This window comes from Mya arenaria, chromosome 5 (assembly GCF_026914265.1).
Source record: "Mya arenaria isolate MELC-2E11 chromosome 5, ASM2691426v1".
NCBI classification, from domain to species: domain Eukaryota; kingdom Metazoa; phylum Mollusca; class Bivalvia; order Myida; family Myidae; genus Mya; species Mya arenaria.
In genome coordinates, this window is record NC_069126.1 from 20,417,810 (window position 1) to 20,441,010 (window position 23,201).

At 33.0% G+C, this 23,201-nt stretch overlaps 1 protein-coding gene across 7 annotated transcripts; it reads left to right on the forward strand.

Moving 5' to 3' along the window:
- Positions 1-92: 92 nt before the first annotated feature.
- LOC128234589 (transmembrane protein 245-like) lies at positions 93-22,179 on the forward strand. 7 transcript variants are annotated; one of them, XM_052948888.1, is made up of 19 exons: positions 93-608; positions 3,860-3,989; positions 4,717-4,818; positions 7,233-7,370; positions 8,573-8,854; positions 9,257-9,408; positions 10,239-10,343; positions 11,156-11,232; positions 12,072-12,162; positions 12,566-12,664; positions 13,890-13,916; positions 14,533-14,547; positions 16,215-16,370; positions 16,959-17,081; positions 17,707-17,840; positions 18,655-18,755; positions 19,417-19,591; positions 19,922-20,080; positions 20,382-22,179. In XM_052948888.1, the coding sequence occupies exons 1-19, from the start codon at positions 99-101 to the stop codon at positions 20,398-20,400; spliced, it is 2,595 nt and encodes an 864-aa protein (XP_052804848.1). In that variant the 5' UTR covers positions 93-98; the 3' UTR covers positions 20,401-22,179. The 7 variants fall into 7 exon arrangements, with proteins under 7 accessions (XP_052804848.1, XP_052804853.1, XP_052804850.1 ...); XM_052948893.1 differs by having other exon boundaries at positions 8,600-8,854; XM_052948890.1 differs by having other exon boundaries at positions 8,597-8,854; positions 20,382-22,178.
- The last annotated feature ends 1,022 nt before the right edge of the window (positions 22,180-23,201 follow it).

The following is a 23,201-nucleotide window of genomic DNA, read 5'->3' on the forward strand; positions in this document are numbered from 1 at the left end:
GTCGTTCGAGAGTATTCTCTTTCGCTTAAAATAGCACAAACGGTGGCTATTTTTAGATCGGGAAATACCGGAAGCAGTCATGTCAATAAACAACCAACATGGCGTCGACTCCAAATCCTGAAACAAGATCACCTCTTACATTACTAAAAGGCTTGCCCAAAGAACACGAAAAAGCTATAAAACAAGCATTTTACAATACAGCAGCAAATGTTTTCTTATTACTCGCTTGTGCAGCAGCGATCGCTGTTTATTTTATCCTAGAAGCATTCTTGAAACCTTTACTTTGGGCTGTTTTATGTGGGTCCTTTTTGTACCCATTCAAAAGCACTCTGACAAAAACATTAAGAAACTGGTTAAATAATCTTCACCAGTCTGAAACCCCATTTCTTGTTGGGGTTGTGATAACGCCGATTAAATGTGCTGATAATGCAATAGACACTGTATGCAATGCCATATTTTCAAGAAAAAAGCTTGTTGTTGGCATTTGCTTAAGTATAACAGCTGCCTATGTGCTGTGGCATTTCGGCCCATTATGGGGAATCTTTTTCTTCATAAAAGGAATCCTAATAGGCATTTACGATGTCCTAGAATATTTCGGAAGCTTCTGGGTAAAGACATAATTACAGTTTATTTATGAGTTGATGTCTAAGAAAGGGACAAAGGGAGCATGTATATATAAAAATATTTAAGTTGCAGTTAGGAGTGAAAAAGTATTGCCGGGGCGATACTATTTCCTGGTCCCGGTCTCATCTGGTCCCGGTCTCATCCGGTCTCTGTTTTCAAATTTTAAAGTAGCTATCGGGTGTGATCGAGAATGTGTGAATGATCACCGGTGTAAAAGGATTACAAAAGATAACAGTTGATTAACATGCTAAGAAAACAAACATTATATTTAAGATGATAATTATTTCACCATTTATTTCATACGTTATATCAATAAAACAAATAATGAATTAAGGCTAAGATAAAAACATCAAATATACACATGTATGTACTTAAATAAATGTCATGTTTTGTTTTTTCAATATATTAAATTCAGTTATATTGGTGATAGTGTTACAAATAGAAACAATGCACGAATACATGTAAATCAAATTTGTGACTTGACTCAGTACTTCAGGCATTCAAACATTTTTTGTTGTTTAACTAATGATTTTGGTGCGAGAGATGCACTGCCATGAACAGTTCTCTTATGTATTTCTGCCAACTGATTGTCTATTAATATTTTCCGCATTTTATGTTGAATCTTTTTCTGCATTTTCTGTTTTCGCGAGTATCTAAACTATCGACGAATTCCGGGATTTTCATTTTCTTTAGGAAACGGATATTTTGTTTTTATTTTCTTGATAGCTGACTAGATGTTTCCTCATTTCACTTACCGGTACAACGAAATTGACATTTGTATTAACACAGTCATTCTTAACAAAATTCTACAGCATTCGCAATTGCAAAGACACCACATACATGTCCATTTGGTTGTTGAGCTCGCGGAACTTTAAACATTAGCTGAGATTTGTTACTTTTATAAATTTTAGTTAGTTGTATTTGAATATTGTTCTTGAGTAATTTTATGTTTTCACATAAACTGGCAAAAAAATAACTGCTATCAGTGTCTCTTTTCGTCTGCATGCTAGTTGTCCAGTGATTTGTGCCATCAAATGGAGTTTAAACTAAAGTTGGCAGTTGTCTGGAGAATTTTTATTTGTACTCCATAATTTTAATTGTTCAACATAAAATAACGTTGAAGTTGTATCCTGCAGACCATTCATTTGGGGAAATTGTTTTCTCAATATGGCAGACACAGCGTTCATGTGTCATTGGCCCCAATAACTAGGAAAAAGGTCTGAAAAAAATATGTTGAATAGTTTAAATAAATAACACAAAAATAATGAGAAAATATATTCACAATTAAATAACGCGTTTCTGTATTAACTACATCATTTAACCCTTAAGTTATTTCCAGGTCATTCATGTCGGAAAATAGCTCATTGAGCTAATGTTACTTGTTAAGATTTACCGGACTTTAAAAAAGATTCTTGTATCTTGTAAGTCATATTTCATTTGTAAAATAGCCTCCCCAAAAGTTCAGTAGTTAATTTATTATTATTGTATTTATTATATTTTGTCAAGGGATGCTTCATACCAGGTTTATGACAATACACATTCCATGTCATACCATGAAAGGTGTCAATGCATTATACAACGCGTGTCAGATATTAGCGCATGTCCCTCGTTAATGACATGATAAACAGATTAGCCAGCTTTATTACAAACTGCACGCTCCTGTTCGGCTCATACATTTAGTAATGTCTATACCTTTATTTTCTCAAATTCATGTTCACCATAAAAATATTGTTGTATATACATAAAGGCAATGTTATAGAATAATTGTTATGCAAATGCTGTAATAAAGTTTAGACATAATACGTTAATAACATAATCAAATTTGAAAATAAATAATATATTAGGCATTAGATTTCCTATACAGTCAAAGATTTATTGCAAAGTTCTAGTTGACAATTAAAATATATTCTGCCCAAGTTGTGTTATAATGAGGAAGGTATTCGATTTTTTCAATGTTATCGAATATCACAAAAAATATATACGAGAAATGGAGACGTAATTTAATGTGTTCCTTACTTAACTCACTGAACTCATTTCTTTTATTATATCAAGAATCACATTAAAGTTAAAGTTGACTAAACATAATTTTAGTTACTTCATACTCTAGCCGTCCTCAATATGTTATTAAACAAAATACATGAGCTTTTTTACAGCCATCGCATCTTCCTCTACAGCTTTAACAAATTGAATAAATAGTTTACACATATAACAAATAAAGACATAATGTTTATATATTTTATAACATTTTGTTACATAAAAAGCATATTAGATTGCCAAATTAGTTTAACAAACATCGGTAATACAATGCGTTGCCTGGGGCCATAAGTTATGTTCTGGGAATTATGAGACCGGATGAGACCGGAATTTATGAAGAGAGACCGGGAAATAGTATCGCCCGTATTGCCCCATTAATGTACACTTCTAGATGAGAAATGTTTGATAATGATTCACAGAGACCGGGAAATAGTATCGCCCGTATTGCCCCATAAATGTACACTTCTAGATGAGAAATGTGTGATAATGATTCACAGAATGTAACCTAAACATGCCATATTTCTGAAGACCATTCCAGGGTATTTCTTTTGTTCTGAATTCCAGGGGATTTAGACATTAAACCAGGGGATTTTGATTAACATATTGCTAGCATGCAAGCATCTTTTTTTGTAGTTCCAGAAGTCTTTTATTCATGCTTCGATAGAAATCATCATATATTTTATGAGACACTGTAACGTTATAATGCATATACTGTTTACTGTTATTCACTTGCAGAACAAAATATGTCTTAGATAAATACATATTAGAGACAATTTAATTGGCTTTCCTTCATCCATTAAGTTGATTAAACAATTCTAGACAATTTAATTGGCTTTCCTTCATCCATTAAGTTAATTAAACAATTCTAAACTATCAGAAATGATGACTTTCTGACTAATAGAGAATGGAATAAATATTGTAAATAGCAGTAATTTCTGCCATTTCCCAAATATTCATATTTGTTTGCCTTTGATAATTAATGCAAATGTTTTGATCACTTTTTGATAATTCATCAGGCTGTGCAAAAATGCCATGTACAAAGTTACAGTTGTACCATATTTTTTTTTTATTTTTTTATTTTTAATAATTACATTTAAGTACACAATTTGTTTTGATGAATTTGCAGTTTTTAAACTGTTTACATTATTCCATCACAGAAGTTTAATGTTAAACCTAATGCAAATGAATGTTCTGATTGAAGATATGGACGATATTTGGAGCATACTTGGTAGCTATAGTGTTCTTCTGGCGGGAACAGACCAAGGATATCCTACGGTACATGTCCATACCAATGTGGATCATTGTCATCTTTCATCTGGCAGCTACAGCAGGTATTTTATGTTATTAACATGTACTCTATCATCATCTATAAACCAGATTTATAGGTCCGTGATATGTTTAAACTGTTTTTAAAGTATTCAATATGGTATTTCCAATGTGGGCTGTGATCAATAAAAATTATATAGGGATTTTATAAGATTTTAAAAATTATTTGCCATATCATAGTATAGATGTGATGATTGACCATAACACATTTAAAACATCAAATGAAAGCTTTTATTAAAATCAGGTATCACAATGGGTAAGCCATGTAGACAAGTTTTGAATTGAACTGTTTTTAGATTTCGAAATTCTTTTTGTCAGGATATTACCTGACTCTTGTTTATTTTTTTATGCATGTAGTAACATTTGCCTTCAGCGTTTGTAACGAGCAAACATGATGTTTATATTGAATAACCAGCCAGGGTTTATAACATCTTTCTTTAACAATCAGAATGTGTACTAAATTTAGAATCTAATAAATAACTATTTTAAACATAAACATTAGTATTGGTCACATTTTTTTTCAGGTTAACGCCTTATGAACACAGGAGGGCAAGATTGCAAATTTCCCAGGATCCACCAGCGTGCTTCTGAAATTTGCTTGCGTGCCCTTGTGCTTTCATACAGCATGAATGCATGGGAGTTTTACATGCTTTTGGGGGTCATATTTTCAATAGTATGTTGACAGTAATTAAGACAACCTTGTAAGTAAAATTGACATGTTCAACATTCCAGGAGTGCTACGTGTGCCCCTGTTTTTCCTGATGGCAGTTGGCGTCGTTGTTGGTTTGATGGCAGAGAAAAACGAGATCAAACGACAAGAGGAACATGGACCTGGTAAAGTGTAGTTGTTGTACTGCTATTTCTATTCTCTTTTCTTTTCAGCAATTACTTCTAATTATAAAATGTTTTAAACAGCATGTTAATTAAACTATATGTAAGTTGAAATGATACCCAGCCTAGTTCTGCACTTAATATACCCCCACAAATGAAGTTTGAGGGGGTATATAGGAGTGAGCTTGTCGGTCGGTCGGTCTGTCTGTCTGTCGGTCGGTCGGTCGGTCTGTCGGTTTTCATGGTTTCCAGACGATAACTCATGAAAGGCTAGACAGATTTGAAAAATTTTTGGTACACAGGTGTAACATCAGAAGATACAGGTCAAGTTCGATATTGGGGCTGGTGGGGCCAAGGTCAAGGTCACTGTTACTAAAAATAGGAAAACGGTTTCCGGACGATAACTCATGAAAGGCTTGACAGATTTGAAAATTTTTTGGTACACAGGTGTAACATCAGAAGATACAGGTCAAGTTAGATATTGGGGGTGGTGGGGCCAAGGTCAAGGTCACTGTTACTAAAAGTAGAAAAACGGTTTCTGGACGATAACTCATGAAAGGCTTGACAGATTTGAAAATTTTTTGGTACACAGGTGTAACATCAGAAGATACAGGTCAAGTACGATATTGGGGCTGGTGGGGCTAAGGTCAAGGTCACTGTTACTAAAAATAGAAAAACGGTTTCTGGACGATAACTCATGAAAGGCTAAATGGATTTGAACAATTTTTGGTACACAGGTGTAACATCAGAAGATACAGATCAAGTTCGATATTGGGGCTGGTGGGGTCAAGGTCACTGTTACTAAAAATAGAAAAATGGTTTCCGGATGATAACTCATGAAAGGCTTGACAGATTTGAATATTTTTTGGTACACGGTCAAGGTCACTGTTACTAAAAATAGAAAAATGGTTTCTGCTTCATAACTTTAATTGGGCATGAGATATTGTGATGAAACTTGCTGTATAGGCAGCCTCTGTGAAGACAATGCTTGTGATTGAAAATGGGGCCAGTGGAGTAAAGGTTTTTGTGCACTGTTACGAAAATAGAAAAAACGGTTTCCAGACAAACAATACATGCATGATAAAAGAAGATGCAGTGTGCAGTAACCTTGGAGTTATGGCCTCTTTTCAAAGGAATAGTTTGCCATTTCTGTGTCCAGGCGGCATTTGGGGGTATTCGTCACTCCTGTGACAGCTCTAGTTCATTTTTAATAAAGGTTCATAATGCTTTAGGCCCCTTCAAATTCTCCAAAAAATTAAAGCGTTTGTAGTGTTTGAAGCAAATGTAAAGATAAAAACTATACAGTCGAAACTCGTTATGTCGTCTTTGTCGGGACCTAGGGAAAAAAATCGAGATAACGTACATTCGACACATCCGAATTAAAAAAAATATCACCAGTCCCAACACATTTGAGTTTGGTTTTTGTCCTACTCTCACTTCTGCCATTGAACGGTCTTGTCGTGAAAACAATATGTATTATTGAAAAATAAAATTAAATAAAAATGAATTATTTGTGTCAAATTTACTGGATAAAACAAGTAAGTTATGCCGGTTTGTTTCCGACATGCAGTGTAAAGAAATTTATTGTCACATAACTTTCAATGATGTCGAATTTTCCGAGGATGTCATTGGCATCCGTGTGCGTTTCAATGAATAGCTTTGGCAAAACATGTCCTTTGATCAAAAACCTAAACAAACGACTTTAATTATTCACACTTTCCAAGCAATCTCCAATTATGTTATTTTGATATGCACGGTAATTTAGCGACATGCCGCGAACCGTCATTAATATTTTCGCACCTACAACTCGATCTACAGTTCGACATAAAAAAACAAGGAAAATGTGTGAAATTCGACCATAGGGACTGAAATAGGAGGTCGACATAGCGAAAAAATCAAGACTCAAGCATATTTATTTTATATTGAATAAGAAGGAATAAATTTGGGACCAGAGCACAAAGTCAACACAACCAGAAAGTCGAGATATCCAACGTCGACATAGCGAGTTTGGACTGTAATTCAAATAATGCAAATATGATCAATATTCTTTTCATTTTTTACCTCACAATTAAGAAATACCCTGTGAAAAGGGGGTAGAGAGAGTGGCATGTTCATATTTTGCTTTGTTTCACATACAAAGTTTCGAGTTTAATATCATTTATGGTAAGATTTGTGGCCACATTCATTTTTTCCATCAGATTCATAAAAAAGGCTAAAAAGGGCAAAGGTGATGTTTTTCCTTTATTTTTTTACCTCAGGTATTTGCATTTTTTGTTATTAAATAGAACATATTAAATTATGTATATATTGACCTTGTATAAGGCTCATTACATGGATTTCAAACACAAATAATGATTTCCTGTGTTTTGTGAATTTGCCTATCCCTTTGTTCATTGGCAATATTTTTCCATTCCAAGATCCAAACAGAAAGTCAGTGTTTGAGTCAGCCCTGAAGGTACTGATGGGGGAAACTCCAGCGGAGGACCCACAAGACCTTGCCAGCCAATCAGAAGACTCTGCTGAAAAGAGGCAAACACCAGAAATTGAGACTTTTGGTAATATTAAATTTTGTTATTCCCTCGTACGTTGGCTTTTTAAAATTCACTCAATTGTAGATAACAGTGGTAAGGTTTGACATCCATGAGATTTATGCTCTTATCTCAAAGATTAGGCTTAGCGATCAATGTCATACAATATACATTCATATGTTGTTCATTAGAAATGGAAATTAAATTAAACTTCCCAAAATTATTGAGCACAATAATTGGCGTGTGTGTCGCACATAAAACCCATGCTTTCATTTTAATGGTCAAAGTTATACAAAATGGATTTAATAGCAACAGTTTGTGTCTCAGCTGTAACTTTTGAACAATAAATGGGAATGAAATTAAACTTTAAACCAAACTTCAATCAAAGTGCTTTGATCTCAAAGCTCAAGGTCACACAAAGAGGTCAATGCTGTATCATATGGTTTCATAGCAATGCTTTGTGTCTCAGCAATAATGATATGGACTTAATATCAATGTATCATTATACAACACCGGTATGGTGTGTTGTGCTATCATCTCAAAGGTGAAGGTCACACTTTTAAGCCATGTTGGACATTATAGTTTTAATAGAAGTACTCAACTTATTTATTATGAACGAAAAATTCACAAATTGTCAAGCTCCATGGAAGATGTGTTACATATGACATCTGTGCTCTTATCTCAAAGGTCAAGGTCAAATTTGGAGGTCAAAATTTTAGAGTATGTTATTGTTTAGCAATACTTGGTTTCTCAGCTTTCAACATTCTTTCTACTTGCAAATGGGAATTAAATTAAGCTTCATAGATTTTCCGAGCTCTATTTGAAGACATTTGTTAAGATAAATTGGATTTAAATCATTGTTTTTATTCCACATGTTTTGTTCTCAACTTCTAATGGCTATTTTCCAACAGGCCCAATTTGGGGTATTTCTTTTGTTTCTGTGACAGCTGTTGTTTATATGATTATATTACACTCAACTTTGGAAGAAAACATTTGTCCTTAGAAAGCATAGGCTTTAAATGACTGCAGTATCTTTAGAATACATCTACAAGTACTTTGCTTTTATGGAAGAATCTAGTCATAACTATCAGGAACATTGCTTGATGATACAAACAGACCAACTCCCATTTTTGTGTGGACAATTGTGGTTTGTTGAATAAATATACAAGTAAAACCAGTATTTAAAATTATTATATAATAGTTGTTTGAGTTTATCAATGACCTCACAGGAACACCATCTCCATCATCCACAGAAGAAATCCAACCCAAGCCGGAAATCTGCAAACCAAGGAGCCTTAATGTCCAACCAGACATTCTACGTAGACCACGTCAAAAACACAGCAACCTTGCAAGCACACCCACTGAACCTGCCACACCTAAGAAATCCCTGAGTGACCAGTGCTTTGTAGGGTTATTCTGGGCCCTCGTACTGACCAGAGTATGGTTACATGTCTGGGTTGTTGCTTTCCTTCTGCCCATACCAGTTGCCATATGGGCTGTCAAGAAATTGAGTGAGTTGGTTATTGAATTGCACATTGAAGAATACTGTTCACAAAATACCTCAGATATACAGCTCATTACAACCCATTTTTACTACCAGTTACAAAGCTGTTGCAGGTTTCTTTGTGTTGGTACAGTTTTTTAAGAGACAAAGAATCAACATTGAAAATTAAATGTACCTTTTATTTTGTTGAAAGAATAGTCTCAATAGGTGATTGATGTAAAAGCCTTTATTAAAATATTTTGAAGTGCATGTAACTAAAGGTTAATAAAATATTTTAATATGATATTGATTCATTGATAGCCTTTTCTAGACTTGTACATAATTCTACATACATTGTAATTTATACACTAATACACTTTTAAATATAATTATTCAATTTACAACCAATTGTTTTCTTTCATATCTACAGGTCTTAAACTTGGTAGCGCTGAGGGGCCTCTAGGAGACAAGGTGAAGATAGTTCGCAGGGGCCTGGCGGAGTGGATTAGGGACCGCAAGGATGTAGTTATGCCCCAGTGGCTCAGAGGTGTTGCTCGTATTGTCATGAAAGGTGATCAGAAGGTAATCTTCAGACTTTGTATCTTAAATCCAAATAATCCTGATGTAACAAGAAATTGAGATCACAGATAACCAGTTTCCAACCATCACTTATACAATGTTTGAGGCCCTCATAGTTTATTTATTCAGCTATCTATTTTGAACTTTACACGCTATACACTAATATTATTGAAAAGTGAACATGCTTTATATCCTTTACATTGTGAAATGGTTTACACTTATATATTTCTTATAAGATCCATCCTATGTGCTATTACCTTTAATATGTCTTATAGTTTGATTTGTTTAAATGTTTTTATATGTTACAAGAAACTATGTAGTTTACATGTCAGAATAAAAAAAACTGTTCTGTTTTGTTCTATTAATTAATGAATTGACAGTGTTCTTATTGCCAATGGCTTTCAATTTTTTTTTACACTACCTGAACTTTAAAAAAAAATTTTTGACAAAGATGTTTGTCAGCCTTTAAAAACATGTATGTTTGTGTAACCTGCATAACCTTTGACTATTTTATAAATCAAACTGTTACTTTTTGTACGGTCTCATAAGCAACGAATAATTTGAATTAAATGAAAAGAAGTGTTCAGTATCCACAATTTTGCTTATTTAAATACATATGTACCACACCTCAAAGTTTGAGATTTATTTTATCAGATTTGATTTGTAAAGTGTCTATGGAATCTGACATACTGTTTCCAAATACTTATAATCCTAGAATCATCTCTGGACCAATATCCTATTCCCTCTTCTTCTCCTGGTATGAAGTAAACTGAGGAATTTCTTCTCCCTTAATTACCTGTAGTCATCTTTCAGTGAATGTCTTACTGTTTCAGATAATCATGATCCTGGAGTCCTCCCTCGACAAAACCACCAGCATCCTGTTCATCCTCCTTCTCCTGGTCGGCAGTACGCTGTTTGGTATCTTCTTTGCTATCCAGGTATGCATCTTGATCTTATTTCATTGTATAATAGATGTGCTGTTTAGTTATGCTCAAATTTGTTTTCAAACATATATTTTATAGTTTAATTGTACATTTCAAATACATTACACAATCAGAAATGGGTTGTAAACTTGTCAGGAGAAGTGACATTTCATTTAGAAAGTTATTAAAGAATGAAATTCGATTTTGAATGTTTTCGATTTGCACACACAATTAATTGAAACCAGTTATGCACATTAATTACTGTGTATAGCTAAATATTTGATTTTAATATCTTTTTTTATTCCACATGATTTGTACTCATGTTGCAAAATAAGAATCTAGCAAATATTTATCAACTTATTCTTAATCTTATGCTATATAATGGCTTTCCAATTTTTATCCCAGTGAAATTGCCCAAACTAAAAAAATGTAAAAAACAGAACCCGCAAAATAAAACAACTAAACTACTAAACTTTGTTGTGTGTTTTTCTTAGAAGGTCAACTTATTGTTGTCATAGCCTTGGGTGTCATGGTCATGGGGGTGCATTTTTTTTAACCTTTGACATAACCCAAAAACTTTCTTAATATTCAAATGAAACTTGGTGCACATGCTGTCAGAGAAAATAAGGACATGTTTGGCAAGGTGCATAACTCTGGCAAAAATAATTGTTGAGTTTTGCCCCTTTTTATGCCTCCGAAGGTGGGCATATTAAAATCGCACCGTCCGTCCGTCCGTCCGTCCGTCCGTCCGTCCGTCCGTCCGTCCGTCCGGCTCTATAACTTTCCCTTGTTCAAATTAAAATCAATGGTGGTTTTGTTGTTCACAGGTTCAGCAGGAGAGTATGTACCTGGTGAAGACAACCAGTAACCTGCTGAACAACACGCTGCATCCGGAAATGGCCAGGTACAAGTTCTCATTCAGCTCCACATTTCTAGAACAATCTGAAGTCCTGTATAATATGATCAAGCTAAGCGCACTATAATAGTCTGGCTATAAATTGTGTAATATTCTTATTTTATAAAGCTTAGATGTGTTTGTCTTAAGATAATTATAGTAAACACTTATTTTTTTTAGTGAAACAAAGATTATATATTTAATTTGGCTAAATGAAATAAGATATTTAAGCCTGAAATGCTTAAACTTTTTCGAGAATTGGGACCTGATAGAAGACTGCAGGCTGACATCTCTGGCCAATACCTTATCTTAAAGGCAAAATTACATTAATATATACTCTCTCTTTATAAAGAAATTGTGCATCAGTACATGGTACTGTATTCATTTAAGTGTCAAGCCCAAATTGTTACTCTACTATTTAGCTAATTTAGAGAACTAACAAGCTTGGCAATGTAAAATTCAAGATGGAAGCCCAGCATAAATTTGACTGATGTTGTGTAACTGTGTTCGTGCACAGTGTGCAGGCAATGCAAACGTTGGACCACTGCAGGGGTTCTGGGCTCAACGCAAGGCCCGGCAAACATTTGACAGATGCAGGCGCACTAGGCACTTGCTCAATGTGCAAGCCCCCCAAAAAATTAGAACAATGGAGGGATACTGGGCTTGTGCTCAGTGAGTTTGCAAGCCGAGAAAACATTAAACCAATGCACTTTAAGTATTTATATCATGCCTTTGATACATTTCATTTGAAGAATCTTTGCAAATCATTTAAGATTCCAAGTTATTATAAGAATGATTACCCAGTATATAATTGAACTTTGTAATCAAGTTTTAAACTCCCCTCCCAGTTGGCTGCCTAACAATGAGGATGTACAACAGGCAATGGACTCGATGGTTGGGAATGCCTACCTGTACGGACGCAACTACATCGCAGCTAAGGTAGGATATCGCAATGATTGATGTGATGAAAGAGATACTGTAATACAAAAAATGTTATATATTAATAAAAGCTTCAGCTTAAGCTTTGATACTTAACACACAATATTTAACTTTGAGACAAAAAATTATTTTACTTTTGTTATAATTTTTAAAGTATTGTTAAAGTTTAACTTTGATGCTAAATACTCAAGTCAACGCTTTTTTTTAAACACTAAAAATAATGTTTCCCATGGTGAAAAAAACATTGTTCTTTATTGATAAACATTGGATGTATTTATAAAATTCGAATAAAGAACATGGCTTTCCTTAATGCTGCTTTCAACAAGATTTTCCTTATGTTGCCTTCTTTAAGATCTTCCTAACATTGCTTTCCACAAAATCTTCCTAATGCTGCTATTTACAGGTTCGAGATATGGTTAACGGCCCAGCAGACAACAACACTCACATTGAGACACAAGTTCTCGACATGTGGGACAGACTCTATGAAAGCTGGCTTGCCAGGGTAGGGCATTGCATGATGCTTCTTATCTTTCTAGACTTATAGGGCTGGTCTATATATGAGCATATGACAAAAGAAAATGTGATCCCTTTTTGTGAAGACAATTTTCTTAGTATTTTGCCTTGAAGAATATTTGATTCATTTTACCTGTTAAAAGCTTGATTTTGATATTTGAAAGTTAAATAGCATTTACCCTATGGACAAATGGTCACATGAACTACTTATTTTTTATTGCTTCACCCTTGTTAAATAGATATTTGGGTCCATGTTTTTAATATTAGATACACAGTCATGTGCTTTTTAAAATAAATTTAATGTAAAGCATTTTCACATGTGATACAACAATAATAGTATTAATCACAGACTTATTTGTTGCATGCTCAGTGATAGAAATGTTACTTCCTACTTATAAATATGTGCATTATTAATTATTATTATTAATAAGATAATATGATATATTGCGGTTAAGTTATATTAAAGGGACTAGACACCAGAACCCAATTTCTCGAAACATCTTAAGTCCCTTATAACAGGATTAAGCTTAGCTCACTATTTTTGTTTTGTGCAATATTTACATTGTAAATGTTTATTGGACTTCAAAAGGTAATTATCCTCATGATCCCCACCAAAAGCTATGTTTAATTAGTAAAATCATGATTAAGTAAGACATTTGGCATAATGAAATAAGGTACGGGAGCTTGCTATGCATGTGAAGTTTCGAGAAACTGGGGCCTGATGATAAATTTGCAAGAAAAAATGAAAATTTGTCAAGAACTTACATATAATGATATTCTTATGTACAATGCTTTGAATATTACTTACTGATGTATCACAACACATGTAACACATGTAACTATCACAGTTTTTACGGGTTTTTTTTTTTTCAATTTTAATTTTACAGGGTTTGTGTACCATGTAAATACCAATTTATATGAAAATAACATTGTATTTGCCAATTTTGGCACCATCTGGTGTCTAATCCCTTAAAGCTGTTCTATGTTGTTATATTTTTGCAAAGAAATTTACTGTTATTGTATGAATGTCACTATATTTCATTTCAGTTATTTATGGATGTAGATTCACAACTTGTATTGTGCCTGTTTTCAATTTTTGTTTTGCAAGATTTATATGTGTTGTTTTCACATTTAAATGTATATATGTATACATACAGTGCATACACATCTTTAAAGTTTCTATTTAATTTCAATTCTAAAATATTTTCTTAAAGTTTGTTACCAATGGATCAGATATTTTGGTACAGTATTGCGTATTTTATTGTGGCTAATAATTTGATGACTTTTTCTTGCCATTAACCTGTCACACGTTTTCATATCCTCTGTGAGATATCTTATAATTCTATTTCCATTTAGCATTCTCTAGTTGTGCACGTAGATGTTAGAAAGATTTGTTTTTATTTCAACATCAATTTAATCCGTCTATATTGTGTACAGATACAATTTGCACTGAGTGAAACGAGACATTAGAGGAGGCACATGTTGGGTGGCACGACTTAGGACGTCTACCCCCCTCTAAATCTGAACAATATATTTCATTTGTGGTTTGGTAGGGTAGGGGTACCTCCATGGATATTTTGTTACTTTCATAGAAGAATGAGGCAAATCTATTAATTTAGGGTGAGAATGGTCTATTGGTCTAGATGTCCGCCTCTCATCCAAGGGTAGCTATCCCACTAGATGACAAAGGAAAGGTTCATTTGGCCTCTTATATAGAAAACCGTTACTGACTTGAGAGTGATCTAGGTGGTACACCAGTACTGATTTGTACCTGGGAGGAACACTTGAAAATTATCTAGCTTGTAGAACAGTAGGTACTGGATCAATTATTCACAGATTTGGTTTCATTGATTTCAGACCCACTCTGTCCAGGTACTTTGCTTCTTTTTCACCAAAAGCACAATATATAAACATATATATATATACACACAAGATCCTAATAGGTTATAGTATTAGCTTACTCTGAAAAATAAATCAGTCATAATTGAGTGTTATCTAAAGCATTGAACTGTAAAATATATAAAATAAAAAGAAAGCAGCTTTTGCACCTTTTGGTTTGTTAAAACATATTGACTGATGTAAGAACTGATGGGAGTTTATCATAGATTTTCTCCAATGATTATTTCACAAAAGTGCCTTAATCCTAACTAAGATTATTCTCAACATTTACTTGTAATTAGTTTACCCTGACTTCTACATAAAACTGATTTTTTGTGTTGTGATGTGATTCTATTGGATGTGAAATTGTCTGCAAGAAAGAATGCAGTATTAATTTAATTAAAAAAATTGTAAAAAAAAGAAATTGTGTGTTTGAGAAAATATTGAATTTAATACTAGAAGTAAGTTATGAGAAACAGTTTTAAAGATTAATTTAGATGTCAAAATTAAAGGGAAAATCTGGAAGAAAGTCTATGTAACTACCAGTACACCAAAAATAATTTTATATTTTGCACAGGCCTTCCCAACTGATTTAGCTTTGTTTTTGCCAGGGGTAAGACTTTTAGTTCTTTCCTTATAAAGGATATGGTTTAAATGTCTAAAAGGTGAGAGTGTGGGCTAAGATAAATTTTGTCATGTCTTTTGGAAAGAACAAACAAATGATAAACCTGGGAAATTTGCATGCAATATTTTTAGCTGGAAGAAAAACCACTGAGATGTTGTCAAAGCCTTTGTATCGGCTGTGGTGTCATGCAAACTTTTTAACGCTGTGGTGTCATGCAAACTTTTTAACGCTGTGGTGTCATGCAAACTTTTTAACGCTGTGGTGTCATGCAAAATTTTTAAAGGTAAAATAACCTTGGTCATAGCTCATAAACCTATGAAGATATTCACATGAAACTTGGTACACATGTAACATGCCGACATTTCCGGTAAATAGAAAGTTAGAGTCGACGTGTAAGGTGCAAGAGACAATAAGCACATGATTATGTGACATGTATTGCAAAGCTCATGACTCTGGCTTAAATAAATGTTGAGTTATGCCCCTTTACCATCTGGAAAAACAAACAGGCGAGTGTTTTCATTCACTCTGCGAGGCTCAATTTTTAATGTTATCACAAAAGTGTATTCAAAAGAAGGGAAAGTATGTTTTTTATATTATGAAAGGCTAAATAGTGATAGAAGAAAGCATTGATAGAAGAAGTTTTTTTTTATACTACAGTACTTGTAACTTACATTAAACTGAAATTCTACAAGATTGTTTGCTACTTAAGTACTTCATATTTATACAGTGCAAAATTGTATTATTGAATATATCCTTTTTTCCAATATAATATATGTTCTAGAACAGTTAACCTTTGTACAGTAAAATTTGTTATTCTCTTGATGTATTTTTTATCGCAAAACATTTACTTACAGTGCAAATATTTTTTTTTTAAAAGTGATGTTATTGTTTCAATCAGTTTGCTTCACAGTATAACTTACATTTTTATAAGACAGTGTATTTATTTAAAAAATTATAGTCATCCAGTTTCTTCAGCTAGTCATGATGGAACCAACTTTGAAATCAACTTACAAAATAAAACCCCCATAACTTACAGAATTCCACCAGTACAAGTCTGACGAAGCCCGGTCAACAGATGAACTTTGACATTACTAATCTGTCATCCATCTGGAGTGTTGTAACGCAGGGTGATGGATTCAACTTTGGGGATATTATTACCTTCACAAAGGAGAATATTGGCACTTTTGTTTCGGTAAGTTTTATGTTTATAAATATTTATGATCAGCACATGTAGTAGTTAATGGCTTCTGGTGCCAATTCATCACAAGTAACCACTTACTGTACACTTCCAGCTTGTTCTCAGCCTGCGCACCATCAATCATCAGTCGACTCATAATCGTTGGCAAGATTTTTGGTAACACATCAATATATCGCCTCATCCTCCTCTACGATTTTGGTTATTTTCAAGATTCCTAGTTTGTTGTCGCCCTCCGCCTTTTATACTATCTGTCATCTGAAACAGTTCTGCATTGTCATTCTGAAATTAAAAACATGTATGTGTGTCATGTATGAAAAAAAATCTGTATAATCAATAGTGGAGTCCATAAATTACTTTGTACTTGTGAAAAGAACATATAGCAGTAGTTATGGGCTTGACTTCCGGTCTAAATATAAATTGCATTTATGATTTTATATGATATCATTATCATATTTAAGTACAATTTCAGTAAAAAAAAATTTATTTATGAGGTCACATCCATGCCTTTATTACGATCAATTTAAACACCATTGTATATTATATATTGCCTGTCATTTCATTGTTATTGTGTTGTATTTGAAGGTCCTTGAGTCCATCTGGCTGGTGTTGAAGGGCAACATGAATCTTGTGTTCACTGTTCTAACCTCGACCCTGTCACTCGTGTTCGGAGGTGGAACCGCTCTTCTCAACTTTGTGCTATCATCTGTAAGTAATGCTTAGCCAATACAATTATAAATATTTGGTTATTAATTAGGGTTTTAGCTGAAGAGTTATTGAAGGGTGCTGCACCCTGTCTTTGTAAGGTACCAGTAGCGCACTGACTGGTAGGGGCCAGCCAGGAAACCATACTGCTTTTATAGAATTCAATTTTTAAGACAATTAGATATTTCTTTGTTTTGATTAAAACTTAATAATAATAATTATGTTCTGGTTCTTCACAGCCTTTTTCCCTCATCAACTTGTTCCGTTTCTGCAGCTACCAGTCTTTTCTAAAACCTGGTTAAACCACTATAAATGGTTCCAATTTTAATGTATCTTCATCATTACAGACAGTAGCAAAATAGAAATAAAAATGATACATTTTGTTTTCATTGTTGCATTTCATAAGGATGTTTATCTTTTTGAGTATTTATGTAAAAACTACAGAAACAAGGTTTTGCTGTTTCTTATATTGACTCTCGCGAAGATGTGCTGAAACTTTGCAGTTGTCCATGAGGCTTCTCTGCCCAGGTCATGGTTGCTGTATGTACAAGAACAATACATGTTGACCTTCATGGACATGAAACAGAAGTACAGCATGCCTAGTTATTGACAACACTTTCTATTCCAGGTGATATTTCTGACCACGCTGTTCTACCTCCTGGCGTCCAGTGGTGACCAGTATAAGCCGGTGGAATGGTTCTCGGGAATGAGTCCAACAATGGGAGGAAACACTTTCGGCCAGGCAGTGCAGGATGCTGTTGGGTAGGTAGCTGATAGTAAGGATATTTGATAGTAAGGATATTTGAATAAAAAGTCTCTTTGTAGGATCATTTTGGCCAAGTGCAAGGCACATCAAAGTTGTGGTGTTTTCATCTTTTGGATCAAAAAGTATTATTTCATGCTATTTGGTAGCTTATTAAAAAAGTAATGGTTGATAATGTGAAAATAGACTCTCTGTTTGTAAAAATAAGTTTATCAAAATATTATTTCACTGTCTTTCTCATTTTAGCTCTTTTCACTGACAAATGTAGAATGATTGTAATTGCACACGGTCATGGGAAGAAATATCAATAAGTCATTTATTGTACAACATCATTTAGCTAAAATTTGGCTTAATTTGCCAATTAAAATTGCTTTTTTTATTACCATATACTATAAAAACAAACATTTTAAGATTGCAATAAAGTTCACCTTAGGAAGGTAACAATTTAAGGAAATAAAGTAAATATTTCACTAGTCGAGTTGTGGCAATGGCACTTTTGGTGCTCACTAGGTGAAATATATTGCTATCTTACACCAAAACAAACAAATATCCCCAGTGTCTTAGGTTCCATAGAATGTTTTACATGTACACATGTGAAAGTTCACCAATGAGTACATACTAGACTTTTTTGCTACATAGAGGAAAAAGATATACTTGAAAATAAATCCTTTGCCTCTTCGAAAGTGTAGATTTTGAAAATTCGTCTAAAATATGGATATATCACTAATACTTATAATTTACTTACTAAATACTGATTATTTACTAATTTTATAATCAATGCCATGCCAAATTTGTTTTATATGTACATTTTAGAGGTGTATTTATGGCGTCCCTGAAGATGGCAGTGTTCTACGGCCTGTACACCTGGCTTACCCACTCCCTGTTTGGGGTCAACATCGTCTTTATACCTTCTGGTGAGGATTGGAACACATTTGTTTTTTAACATGTTTAATATATATGAGTGTTCAGATGGCAATGTTCTTTAGCCTGTACATTTTCCCATGCCCTGTTTGTGGTACACACTTGTTTTTGTCCGAAAAGGTTTGCAACATTGTCATTTAGGTGTAGGTGTAGTTTAGGGCTTGCTGTTTCTTGCTCTTGAATAAGTCAAGACAAAATAGTACAAACGTTTCATGACAATAAATGTACCTTAATTGTAGTTTTATTCTTATACAATAACTTGTTATCCTTAACTTTGCTTATAGTATGTATATGTTTTAAGTTGTTCAGTGTTGTTGTTGCCTTCCGCCATATTGTCCATGATAAGAACTGAACACGTCTGAGTGCATTAATGAACTTCAGGAGAACAATTGCCAAAATTAACTAAATGCAAATAACTGAAAGAATGGAGAATTACATCTTGCTGGTTGAATTGATGATGGATTATGACAAAGTACAATCGATTGATGCCAATTTCAGGCCAAACCAATCAATTTTTCGATAATAATCCATCATCAGAACATCACTATTAAATTATTGATAGTTAAGTTTGTTAACTGAGACTGACATATAAAATGGGCATCTGCTCGATAGTGATTGTCTGAATACCTTACACTTGCTTTATTTTATATTTAGCTTTGGCAGCTATTTTTGGAGCCGTACCTTTCGTTGGAACTTACCTGGCAGCAATACCAGCAGTCCTAGAACTATGGCTGGTACAAGACCGGTTTGTACTGGCCATTGTGCTTCTGGTCATTCACTTCCTGCCAAGCTATGTTGTGGACACGGCAATATACAGTGAGATTAAAGGGTAAGGCCCAGTGCTTTGAACATGTATACCGGGTACATTGTGCTTTTTCAGATGATAAAATTTCAACTGTAAAATGCTAATACAAATATCTTTAAAAACATAATTTATTAATTGGTTGTGAAAAATGGCATGGAAGACAACCATTGTGCATTCATGTTACAGTTAAATCTATATAGAAAGTTTGGCATTTATTATGTTGTTTAGACAAACAATTGCTATTGTTGGGGTACAGTATTGACAAGGATTGCCATATTTGTGCCATTCTTCTGTGATGTCCGAGTTGTTTGGTCTTTTGGTTTATGGTTTAATGTTTGATATGTTTTATTTCAGTGGTCACCCATACATGACTGGCCTAGCCATTGCTGGAGGCATGTACTGGCTGGGGCTGGAAGGGGCCATATTTGGGCCCATAATCCTTTGCTGTCTGATTGTTTTAGTCAATGTTTACAGTACCATGATCCGACCAGAATCACCGGGGATTTTACAAAGGTAAGGAATGATCTTGTCAAGTATTGTATCAGAATTGTGCAACTCATAACTTGCTTAATTGATTTAGTGCCTGAATAGCAACATGTTTTTACTATGTTAAGAGCTATTGAGACACTATATTTGTATATTTTACAGGAATTGATCGAATGTTATACATCAAATAATTGATTTTGATATAATTGAAAACATATTTACTCCTTAATTCACATCCTTTATGCATTGGTTAAAAACAAGACTTGGTTTATATTGTCAATTTCCATTTTCACATAATTAACCCTGCACTTATTTTGTTTCATTTCAGGTCCCATAGTGTTCTGTAGACGTTGTTATCTTCTAAAGATTACCTTGTTATTTATAACGATTAAGTTGAAATTAGTGCAATAATTGAAGAATCTCACAAACGTTCGTCTGCAGAGGAGATCTGTTTATAAATAATGAAGTGCTACGTCATGGAAAGTGCCAGCAGTGCTTGAAGATAAACTGTTTGATATGTATCCAGGGGTTAAACAAATATAAGTAAATAGAACCTTATTGTTAATACTCCCCGACTGCTAAGATATTAAAATAATATACTGGCACTATTTAACAATACTTCCAGCATAAACTTTGTGTTTTCTTATTATATGAGTAGTATAATTGCTTACTGTATTACAATGCATGAAGTTGGGAATGAAAGAGAATATGTTATTCATTTACTAGTAAGGGACCTTTTTTTTTTGCCTGGAAATGGAGGTTTTTCTTGAATAACTAAAGAAATATTAAGTACTTTCAAATGAAATTTCACAGGGAGAAAGATAGGCCCCTGACCTCAAAATCATCATGATGAGATTTATAATGTATGCTTTTTGTAAGTACGAATTCATGTGTCAAACATACTCAGTAAAATCAACTGAAATGATAGTGTACTGTACTAATAATGTTGCCCACTTAAGGAAATTATAATCATTAAAACAATCTGAAAAGTATGTTTCTGATTGACAACAAAATAAGTTATTTCTATCTACTTTTTGTTTTGATTAAACAAGTATTTTGGTAAATCTTTTCCATTTTGTTGAGTGGTAATCCCTGGCTGGAAAAAATATATTTGTGCAACCTGGTTCAACTCTGACAGTATGGTGGATAAAATGCTCATTTTCAGGGAAAAATAATAGTTTTCAAGTTTGAAGTTTAGTTTGAACACAGTGTATCCTTTGAATGAATCGCAAAACATGGATAGTACAGGTATGGCAAATAATTTGTTTTGGTGAAAAAGTTTTCCCTGAAAAGTATATAATTGTGAAAAATGCAGAAATAAATGTTTGTTATTTGGCTAGATATATATGTAATACCTCATGGCAATAGGAATGTTTATATGTATATGTAAAGCTTTTTATAACTATGGATAGTTACGTAGTTGTTCCATGTATTATATTTTACCATAAAAAACTGTAAATGTAGCAGAAACGTTAATATTTTTATTGATGTTGAAGTTTTTTTAACAGGAAACTAAAAAACATATACCTAAAGTTCTCAAAGGTTTCTTAAATTATTTTCGCATCAACAAAACATTGTTAACCATTCTAACCTCAGCTCTCTGAAAAGAAATATTGCGATTAGCATAAGCTTAGTTAATCAATATTACTCCTGAAGTGTAGCCGAGAGTGTTTGTTATGGTATTATTGTATCAGTATACTAGTGTGTCAAGCAAAGTTAAGGGTAAAGTTCTTACCACTGTTTTCTCTCATCCATGATATTATATTTTAAAAGGACTGAAAGAAAAGTTAAAGTTCATTTAATATGTTGAACATTCATGAAAGTATAAACAGATATTTTGCAATACCATTTATTCAAAACATGAATGGGATTATGAAATTGTTCATATACATGTATTGCAATTAACTGAACAACCAATACAATACAAATGAATACATGTATAATTATAATTATATGGATACATGTACATATACCACCTTGCTATTTATACTTAAATTAGTAACCTTTATTGCTTTGGATTTTGGAATGTTCTTTAATTATATGTGTAACTAATCAATGTTCTATAATTATATGTGTAACTAATCAATGTTCTATAATTATATGTGTAACTTATCAATGTTATATAATTATATGTGTAACTAATCAATGTTCTATCATTATATGTGTAACTAATCAATGTTATATAATTATATGTGTAACTTATTAATGTTATATAATTATGTGTGTAACACATTAATGTTCTATAATTATGTCCTAGTACATATAGGTGTATCAGTTACTGTTATCAAACTAACTATATCATAATATGTAATTGTATTAAAATTTACATTACCGATTCTTAGGTATTGACAGGCATGTATCGATGATACTTTTTTATTGCCTTTAAAAAAATGTGAAAAAAAGCAAAAATCACGCTTATCTTGCCAGCTTTTCAACGCTATCATAACTTTCATTAAATCTCGTGGCGACGACTTGTAATCCTTGCATCAGAACATTCGTCCTGTCATGTACATATAACGATTTATTTTCAGATTTTGTTATATCAAAGACCGTGACAGCGTAAGGTAGTGTTCTTCGATTGTTTGCTTAAGAATGGACTTAGATATCATCATATTGAAAAAGTGAAATATTTGCATTTAAATTAAAATTAATTGAAACCTAAAACCACTCTTTGGATTTAACGTGAATATTAAGATACTTAACGATCATAAACTTTGCCAACCCATTCAATATAATGACGATAATAATCACGAAAATGTTCCCTACAGTACTTTGCAATGGTTAAGATCACTGTCATGGATTTTCAAACTAAATCAATTTTAAAAATAAAACAAAAAACCTTATAATTCCAAATCAAAAATTACAATACCGAAATTTTAAAAAATATTGATTTTTTTAAATATGTACTTTGTACTGCTTAATAGTATATGTATATGTACAGAACAAAAAAATTATTGAAATAATATAAAAAAAAAAAAAAATAATAATAATAATAAAAATAATACTACAAATAACAATAATAATACAAATAATACAAATAATAATAATAATAATAATAATAATAATAATAATAATAATAATAATAATAATAATGCACCAGTCAATTGAAACCACGACCCCCAGGTCCGGGGAATAGTGGGGACTTTGA

Bases quoted from the DNA above. Each gene is read 5' to 3' on its own strand.
- LOC128234589 (XM_052948888.1), top strand. From the start codon at position 99: ATGGCGTCGACTCCAAATCCTGAAACAAGATCACCTCTTACATTACTA. The intron at 11,233-12,071 runs GTACAAGTTCTC...CTCCCCTCCCAG, and splicing joins CTGCATCCGGAAATGGCCAG to TTGGCTGCCTAACAATGAGG. The intron at 17,082-17,706 runs GTAAGTAATGCT...TTTCTATTCCAG, and splicing joins TCAACTTTGTGCTATCATCT to GTGATATTTCTGACCACGCT.